This window comes from Trifolium pratense, linkage group LG6 (assembly GCF_020283565.1).
Source record: "Trifolium pratense cultivar HEN17-A07 linkage group LG6, ARS_RC_1.1, whole genome shotgun sequence".
Lineage (NCBI taxonomy): Eukaryota > Viridiplantae > Streptophyta > Magnoliopsida > Fabales > Fabaceae > Trifolium > Trifolium pratense.
This window is the reverse complement of record NC_060064.1, coordinates 1,509,671-1,519,250: the sequence shown is the minus strand read 5'-3', so window position 1 is coordinate 1,519,250 and position 9,580 is coordinate 1,509,671. Positions and strand designations below refer to the sequence as shown.

Here is a 9,580-nt window from a genome sequence, read left to right as displayed (position 1 = left end):
AAAAAATAAGATGATCACCGCGACTCTTAGTTTTCTAACATATAACTATTTTTTATATAAAAAAAACATGCAAAGTTATATAATTATATATTATATATATAACTTAAATAATATGGTCGCTGTCGGGAAATTCGTAATGACGGAGGGTACTTCTCCGATCTCTGCCTCAAAATATCTTTTGAGAACTTTCCTCCATCCTCGTCCCTGTGAGAAAAAATTCTCCAATTTCGATGATCCGAACAAATAATCCTTACGGGGAACTTCGTTAACGGATGTAAATGACAACCACAATCCATGCAAGTGGAAGAAAAATTAACAGATTGGTAGGAAGACATAATCAAGAATTAATTGTATAGGTCGACTAAATCTATCAAGAATTAATTGCATATCAGAACATCTAACAAAAGAAATCACATCATCTACAAATTAGGAAGTTGAGATCCAACTACTAACTAAATACAGTAAGAGCCAATAAAATTAGGTTGACATATAAAAGCTTATGAAAATGTATAAAATCAAATCATCACTAAACACACATTAGACACACACATGCATATGCATGTGAAGTTGTGAACATAATTAATTGAAAAGATAGTTGATAATTTTTGGAACTTGAAACTAGTAAACCTTGTGAAACAGAACAGAAATGGGTCCACATCACTTAATTAAAACTACCAACCATCACCGTCTCATCTTTAATTCTCAACCGTTTCCACTTTCCACTCAAATAATTCTATTTTTTCTAATTTCTCTTATGTTTTGTGACACTGTTAATTTCATGTTTTGTTACACTATAAATAGCTAATAGTAATATTAACAAAAACAAAGACAATTACTATTAGCGTTTGTTCTTTTTTTTCTCTGAACATTACTAATATTCTTGGTGGAAGAAAGAATGTCAGAGAATAAGGTAACACTAGAATCAAAACTAACAGTTGTATCAAGTAGACCTGTGAAATCAGGTAAGACTCATAAGTTATCAGGTGTGGATCATGCTATGGGATATCATACATTGCATTTGATATTCTACTACAAGAATGAAGAAAAATGGTTTGGTTCATTTGAGTTGGATCCTTTGAGGGAATCATTGTCTGAGGTTTTGTCGATATATCCGACAGTAACAGGACGATTGGCGCGAGAGAAGGAGGAGGATGGTGGTGATTGGGAAGTTAGGTGTAATGACGCCGGTGTTCGAGTTATAAAGGCTAATGTGGATTGTACCATTGATGAATGGCTGTCATCTTCTGCTTTTGGATTTGATGAGACACAGCTTATTGCTTGGGATGATATGCCTCATGATACAAGTACTTGGTCTCCTTTTCGAATTCAGGTATTATATCATTTCCTATATTTTTCGTAGATGAAGTAGTAAATATCACCTGAAACACATGCACACGAACAAGAGATTTGGGTTCGAATCCGTTAACTATAGAGGATATTTATCCAATAATCTCGACATTGTCAGTTAAATTAGATCTTACAAATATATCATTTCAATTCTACTATACCTCTTGATAATTCAGTGGTATTTACTCACCACCGTATAAGAACAAACCAAATAAGTAATTTACATGCAACGTAAAAATTAGTTATGGCTTGTTCTCGTTAATTGTTGGATAAATACTCCTAAACTATCAAGAAGTAGCATAAATCTCACCTTAATTTAAAACCAAATTAGTCCTTACAATTTATTGGTACGGGTTTGTACCAACAACAAAGATATGGTACGGGTGATTTGATAATTAGTTACTAAGGTAGATGAAGTATTACTCCTGGTGCCAAAACTTTTACTACTATTTTTTTAGCCTTTTCTCTTAAAATTTTGATTCTTTTAAGAAATGAAGGTATAATTAATCATGTTTTATCATTTGTACCCTTATAAAAATAAAAACATCCATTAAATGATTTTTTCTCTTTCTTAACAAAGTAGTACTAAGTTAAAAATAACTTAGTCCTCGTGAGCTTAAGCTCAGTTGTAGGGATATCACATATATTATGCAAGAGTCGGGGTTCGAACCCCAAACACTTAACTTATTCACCTTTAAGGTGTAATTTCTAGCCACTAGGCTACTAGATAAAAAAAAAAACAAAGTTAAAAATAACTTAACTTGTCAATATTCATTGTTTCTTAATCTATATACAGAACTCTAAAAAGATCAAAGATCAAAGATTTGAGACGGAGTTAGTAATATATTTGTGTGAATGTTGCAGATAAACAGTTTCAAGAAGGAGGGCTTGCAATAGGACTAAGTTGTAGTCACATGCTTTCTGATCTTACTTTTGCATCATCTTTCTTGAAATCATGGTCACAAACTCACCGCCACTACCCTATTTCACACCCTCCTTTCTTCAATCCAATTACTCCAAATAACATTAACAATGTTCCAAATTCATCCTCAAAACCACAAACTATTATTACTTCTTCAACAAACAACATAGTCACAGCCACTTTCAAATTTCCAAGTTCAATCATTAAACAATGTCTCTCCAAAATCCAAAACACAACATGTTCCAATGCTACTCCATTTGATTTTCTCTCAGCTTTGTTTTGGACTCGTGTTACTCATTTGAAGCCTTCAAAAGTTCATAATCAAAATCACTCTTTATCAATCTGTAGAGACTTTAGAAAGCTTGTTAAACCATCACTCCCTATAGGGTATTTCGGAAACGCGTTACATTTTTCAAATCTTTCGATAAAAGTACAAGACATGGAAAATGGTCAATTAGAAGACATGGCAAATCTAATACACAAGCATTTGAAAGAGGTTACGGAGGAAGAAATTCGGTCGTCTATAGAATCGTTTGAGACACGAAAGGAATCAACCCCGAAATGTATGTATGGTTCTGAGTTAACTTGTGTTTATATGGAGGAAGAAGAGTCGGCGTCGTTGTTGTATGAATCAATGTTTAGTAATAGTGAAAAACCAGCTCATGTTTCGTGTCGAATTGGGAATGTGGATAGTGAAGGTTTGATTATGGTGATGCCTTCTTCTGAAGGAGGATTTGCAAGAACTGTGATAGTAATGTTGCAGGAGGAAGAACTTGGTAAACTATGCAATGATCAAGAAATATTGAAGCTTGAGCCAACAATTATTCTTGCTGGTTGTCTGGTACAACATTGATATTTTTAGCAGAAGTTTTTGGAAGAATCGAATTCTGTTTGAAAGAATTAATCTGTAAGTGTGTTTGGAAGAATTAATTATTGGCAAGGTAGTGGTTGTGGCTAAAACTTAGTAAAATTGTGCCTAAATAATCAGTGTACGTGTGGGATAAAATGTGTGATAAGCATTTACAAGATCGAATTGTACATTTATTCATTTTTATAAAGATAATTATTTACTAATATCATGTAATAACAAAAACCAATCAAGATAATTCAATGGCTTCAATACCAATCAAGATAATTATCTTTGATGTTAATATGCTTGAAATGTTCCAATTTGTTGAGTACAAGTGAATCTTTGCTTGTGGATTGAAGGAAGAGGAAATAAATCACAATTTTACATCTCTCCATATAAGGAAAATATTGGTGGAACATGATTTCACATTAATTATAAGCAACCTGAAACAAATGAACACCGCACAAAGACCGGACAACAAAATACACCGTACGAAGACGGGAAATCAAAACAAACAAATATGTGAAAAAATAAGCAAACTGATTTAATCAAATAAAAAGAAACATAGTTATGCATAAAACACAAATTCTGATGAGTTATCCGTATTCGACCGATTAAAATTTTTGAGTCACGCAAAGAGGCCAACCGGAAACTATAATCTCAAACACACTGAGATGTAAAACTGGCATGAAGCACTATGCTTTTGGCGGAGTATTAGCAAACCTCCATGAAACTTGAATTAAAGCATCGGTTGTCCGACTCCCCATCACCTCAGATATTGGCACGGTCTCTTCAATCTCCTTCAAATCATCTTCATTGAGCTTCACTTGAATCGAACTGATATTACTTTCAAGATTTTTTATCTTGGTTGTTCCTACAACACATGAGAGGTTGCAGAAATGTTATACTTAAAACAATATAAGGAATCATAACCGAGAGGTTTCTAAATATTTCAAATAATTTCATGTAGTGCTTGTCATATCATACCGATTTATCTCCATCTTTGAACATTCAAATTATACTCACAATTCGCGAGTAAGCTTCACAGGTTTCAAACTTGTTGTAGTCACAAAATGGAAAATTCAATTACTCACCAGGGATGGGCACTACATCTTCTCCTTGATGAAGAAGCCATGCAAGAGCAAGTTGTGAAGATGTACATCCATGCTTTTCTTCTGCCAACTTTTCCATCTGAGAATACAATATCTTGTTCCTGTCAAAGTTTTCTCCTTGTAACCGTGGTAGCATTGCCTGGTAAAAAAAGAGATGTTGGTGGAAACAACTTATAACTTATTTGAGATTATCTACTGACATAAGTACTTTGAGACTGTTTAGGAAATTATCTACTGAAATAAGTACTTTGAGACTGTTTGGGTCAAGTCCATACCAGAAAACTGCATGAAGGAAGACTTTCTTTGATAGCTTTGCCTCCGAAAAATCCGCCGCCAAGGGGACAGTATGGTACTAGTCCAATACCAAGTTCCCTGTAAGAGTTTTCACCAAACACCAAAGTCATTTAAAGAAGAATCATGAAGGATATCAAAAAGCGTACAGCCATGAAGTGAAAGACCGAACTTGGTTGTTCGTACTCAAATCAAAATGTAAAGAGGAGTATCTCTCTATAGACTAAATAGAAGAGATTGCATACAATAGACCAAGAAATATAAAACCAATGAGTTAGGTACCTGCAAAGAGGAACAATATCTGGTTCAATTTCGCGGGTCCAAAGATTCCATTCCATTTGGAGAGCGGTAATAGGATGAACAGCATGTGCCCTTCGGATTGTATCAGTATTAGCCTCAGATAATCCAATGTACTTAATCTTTCCCTCTTCAACCAGCTTCTTAAGCTCACCCATCTATGAATTATATATTCAAAACACCATTAAATCTAAATTCTAAAACATTGCCTAAAAAATGAACATCAAGAAAATATTGCATTACTCACAGTGTCTTCAATTGGAACTGTGGTGTCAACACGGTGCTGGTAATACAGATCTATGTATTCCACCGCAAGACGTTGAAGGCTACCCTCACAACAAGAACGAACATATTCAGGACTACCATTTACAATAATTTTGCTATCTTCCTTTTTGACAATCCCAAATTTTGTAGCAATCTGAATTTGATCTCGAGGCAAGTGTTTTAATGCCTGAGAGAGTTATTAAAATGTTTATGTTAAGTTGAAAACAAAAACTTGAAAGATATGTGAACTTGAAGTAGTAGTAGTAGTACCTTTCCAACCAAAACTTCATTGGCATGTGCTGCATAAACATCAGAAGTGTCAAAGAAAGTGATACCTTTGGAGAAAGCATGTTTGATCAAAGATATAGCAACATCTTCTGGAACAGCAGCATTGTATATTCCAGTGAGTCCCATGCATCCATATCCAAGCTTAGAAACCTACAAGCAAGAAAAAAAAGCAACAATAAACGTTGTAAGATAATATATATATATATATATATATATATATATATATATATATATATATATATATATATATATATATATATATATATATATATATATATATATATATCGCATGAACAAGATTTCAAATTCAAAGAACAAACAAACGTTACTTACTTCTAATCCTTGGCTTCCAAGCTTGACTCGAGGAATATGAATAGTATCTCCCATTTCCTTCCTTCCTCTTCAAGATTATGTGTTTGTTTGGTAGTGTACTAGCTAGTGGTAATAGCTTGGAGCACTGTCATATACATATACAGTATAGTGCTACCAACCAACCAACCCCAGTATAGTGCTACCAACCAACCTACCCATAGGGTGTCTTTGGTAACACAAATAAGCTGGCTTATAGCTTATTATATGAGCTTATAAGCTTGTTTCAAAAAGTTAGAGATGTTTGGTAACAAGCTTTTTTTACTAGCTTATAGCTTTTTGTCAGATGCTATTTCAAGTAGCGTTTGAGCTTATAGCTTATAGCTTTTTACACTTTATTCCATTTTTACCCTTTAATTTAATAACTACACACTCTAAAAAATAAACTACCCACTATCAATTATGTCATTTAATATTTATTAACTACTTCAAAAGCTAATTTTACCAAACATTTTAATTTCAATTAGCTAGCTTTTCAGCTATAAGCTATAAGCTAGCTTTTCAGCTATAAGCTATAAGCTAGCTTTTCAGCTATCAGCTAACTTATTAGCTATCAGCTAGCTTATAGCTTATTTTTACCAATCAGACCCTATATATATAGACTTTGTTGCTTGCTGGCCTTAGAGTCTCTATTTTATATACTCCCTCCGTCCCAAAATATAAGCAAAAGTTGGTCAACAAAAGTGAATGTATTTGGTCCAAATCTTTAACCAAATACATCAAGTTTCTTTGACTCATTTTTGCTTATATTTTGGGACGGAGTAGTATATAAACTTTGTTGCTAGCCTTTTTGGAGCTGAGGTAGCTATTTTAATACTGCAAGTGGTGTAAATTGTACAATAGCTTTGGGCGCATTTCAATTTGATTTATTTTTGAGTTAACGAAAATAGTTTATGCAAATAAATAAAGTTTTGTGGTTGTAACAAAAAAAATAAAGTTCTATGATAATTTATAAATTTTTGCTGATAAAAATTGTATTGTTTTCTCATAAACTATCTTGAAAAACTTATAATAATGCATAAAAACTTATTTATTTGCATAAGTTATTTCACATAAGCTCAAGAATAACTCAATCCAAATGGGCCATAGAACTAATTAAAAAAAGAATTGATTAAAAAATTGATCACTACTAGTAATGCATTTGTGGGTTATTGAAGGCTGGGAGCCGTCAGTAATGCTTCTTGAGGAACGAAAAAATTTAAAACGGTAATATTAAGCATTAGTGACGGTGTCAGGCCGTCAGTAATGCATGCTACTATTAAGACGGCTCCAGGCCGTCAGTAATGACAAAGCCGTTGAGCAATTATGACGGTCCTGAGCCGTCAGTAATGCAGAGGGCAATTACGACGGTGCCAGGCCGTCAGTAATGACACATTTGAATTTGAAATTCAAACGGTCTTGTACGTATATTACTCCTATATATTTTCCTCTTCAACAAATCTACACCTTCACTTCATTTTTACATTTCCATTCTCTCTCTAAATTTTCTCTAACTTCTCTCTTAAATTTCATACTTTCAACTTAATCTCCATACAAAAAGTGGTAAGTGTTTGTGTTTTACTTTTACGAATTTAAAATTTTTGCTTTGTTATTTAAATGTATATGTTCTAATATTTGTTGTTTACCATTTTTAATAGCAAGTCTTATTCTCGTGGTCGTCGGAGGTTGTGGGTTAGGATCGGAGTTCGTGGGCTAGGAGCGCGCCAAGTAAGAATCTACTCGGCACCCAAGTAAGTAACGTAATTTTAATTTATAATACTTAGTGATAATTTCTTTTTACCGTATGCTTAGTAATAGTTATTAATTAGTATTTTGTAATTTGTTACTAATATTTTCTTATCACTATGTATAAAAATTATTGTTTTTGAAAAAAAAAATAAAACAAATATATTTAAATTTGATTTTTTCGAAAAAAGTAAAAATAAAATTAAAAAAAGTTTTTTTTTTTAAAAAAACAGTATATGAATATTCTTTTTTCTAAAACCGAAATTTTTAAAAAATTCTTTTTTAAAAAGATAAATTTTAACAGTTTGTGTATTTTTAAAAAGAAAAAGTTAAAATTTTTACTTTGTTATTTAAATGTATATGCTGTAATATTTTGTTCTTTACCATTTTTATTAGCAAATTCTCGTGGTCATCGGAGGTCGTGGGTTAGGAGCGGAGTTTGTGGTTAGGAGCGCGCCAAGTAAGACTCTACCCGGCACCCAAGTAAGTAATATATGTAATTTTAATTTATAATATTTAGTGATAGTTTTTTTTTACGGTACACTTAGAATTAGTTACTAACATTTTATTATTACTATGTATTTAAAAAAAGAAAAAAATTATATTTTAAAAAATTATAATATATATGTTAAAAAGTCGGTAGTTTTGTCAACTAAAAAACTTAGTATTTTTTAGATTTAATAAACCATAAACTTTAAAAATAAAATGTTAAAAGTTTATATGTTATTGTTGAGTAGACATATATATATGTCCAAAATACTTTTGAAAAATAAAGTAATAAATTTAATACATTGATCTAATTATATATTAATTAAACTACGCAGATATGGATTTTACCAATCGTAATTGGATGTACGATAGACATAATCCTGGAAAGAGGGGCCGGGTTAAAGAGGAATTTAAAATAGGGGTCGAAATGTTTATCAATACAGTAAAATATAATGACATTGTGATACGTGAAGGGGGAATTAGATGTCCGTGTGTACTTTGTCGATGTACAAGAATACGGAGCGAAGATGTCCGTGTGTACTTTGTCATATATTTTTTTATTATAGATGAATCCAGATGAAGAAAATTTCGATGATGACAATGTCGATGATGACATTGATGATATTCCACCACCACCGGGTGTCGGACGCGGAGGACGCGGACGCGGTGGACGTAGACGTAGATTACCCCGCCGCGTTGTTCGGAATCGATGGTTGGAGGGTATGCCCAAGTCTTGAACCGTAGATGGTGTGGAAGAGGAGTACGACTCCTACGACGACGATGATGACCACGAGGATGAGGAAATTGCCGATATTGCACTTCTAGCTCCTCAAAATGAATTGTTGGTTGACCGGTATGGTAGACCCATCATCATGCCATATACCGCCACCGAGTAAGTTAATTATTATTAAGAATTTGTGTTTAATAAATTAATTGGATATATATGATTATTATTCTTAACTAATATATATATATATATATATATATATATATATATATATATATATATATATATATATATATATATATATATATATATATATATATATATATATATATATATATTGTGCAGTTTGCAACCCCAAAATCCGGCGAATAAGGCAATCAATAATGCTTTGAAATCCAAATTCCAGGCTCCATATCTCAACTGGACGGAGGTCAGGGCAGATGAGCGTGGATATCAACAATTTTGGAATGGCTTCAGGGTACGTTTTTATTTATAATTACTTTTTTTCCAATCAATTTTGTTACTAAACATATATTTACTAATTTATTAACAATTTTTCTTTATTTTTCGTAGTCGCAAGTAACTTGGCTAAATCACCACACAGCGGCTATTGAGGCTATATTCAACAGAAAAGCCACCAAGCGTCTGTTGACCTTACTTTTTGAAGCGCGGAAAAAGATTAAAAAGGATCCTTCAAAGCCACCACTTTGGCTCGCTGGTAACTCATACCCTATGTTGTGCCTCAGATGGGAAGAGGAAGAGTATAAGGCAAAGTGTATAAAGAACAAAGCCAACAAAAATACCGATGAAGCCAATCGTGCGTGCGTACACTCTGGAGGGTCGAAATCTGCCGGAACGCTTCGTCTTGAGTTCATTCAACAATTTGGTCGTCCACCCAC

General features: G+C 32.9%; 2 protein-coding genes across 2 annotated transcripts; one reads left to right on the top strand and one right to left on the bottom strand.

The window, feature by feature from the left end:
* The first annotated feature begins 789 nt into the window (after positions 1-789).
* On the top strand, positions 790-3,422 carry LOC123889001 (hydroxycinnamoyltransferase-like). Its single transcript, XM_045938174.1, has 3 exons — positions 790-1,330; positions 1,475-1,562; positions 2,212-3,422. Exons 1-3 carry the CDS (start codon positions 896-898, stop codon positions 3,120-3,122), a joined length of 1,434 nt encoding a protein of 477 aa, XP_045794130.1. The 5' UTR covers positions 790-895; the 3' UTR covers positions 3,123-3,422.
* Positions 3,423-3,515: 93 nt separating this feature from the next.
* On the bottom strand, positions 3,516-5,900 carry LOC123890822 (probable aldo-keto reductase 1). The gene is made up of 7 exons (XM_045940525.1): positions 5,705-5,900; positions 5,354-5,521; positions 5,067-5,270; positions 4,805-4,977; positions 4,507-4,603; positions 4,214-4,370; positions 3,516-3,993 (listed from the first exon to the last, which is right to left on the bottom strand). The coding sequence occupies exons 1-7, from the start codon at positions 5,756-5,758 to the stop codon at positions 3,815-3,817; spliced, it is 1,032 nt and encodes a 343-aa protein (XP_045796481.1). The 5' UTR covers positions 5,759-5,900; the 3' UTR covers positions 3,516-3,814.
* Positions 5,901-9,580: the final 3,680 nt, after the last annotated feature.

What these genes read in the sequence shown, in the direction of transcription:
- LOC123890822 (XM_045940525.1), bottom strand. Translation starts at nt 5,758, where the DNA reads ATGGGAGATACTATTCATATTCCTCGAGTCAAGCTTGGAAGCCAAGGA. An exon ending in GATATTGTTCCTCTTTGCAG is followed by an intron (nt 4,604 to 4,804) that starts GTACCTAACTCA and finishes AAACTCTTACAG; the next exon opens with GGAACTTGGTATTGGACTAG. An exon ending in AGATGTAGTGCCCATCCCTG is followed by an intron (nt 3,994 to 4,213) that starts GTGAGTAATTGA and finishes CATGTGTTGTAG; the next exon opens with GAACAACCAAGATAAAAAAT.
- LOC123889001 (XM_045938174.1), top strand. Translation starts at nt 896, where the DNA reads ATGTCAGAGAATAAGGTAACACTAGAATCAAAACTAACAGTTGTATCA. An exon ending in GGTCTCCTTTTCGAATTCAG is followed by an intron (nt 1,331 to 1,474) that starts GTATTATATCAT and finishes CAGTTAAATTAG; the next exon opens with ATCTTACAAATATATCATTT. An exon ending in TATAAGAACAAACCAAATAA is followed by an intron (nt 1,563 to 2,211) that starts GTAATTTACATG and finishes TGAATGTTGCAG; the next exon opens with ATAAACAGTTTCAAGAAGGA.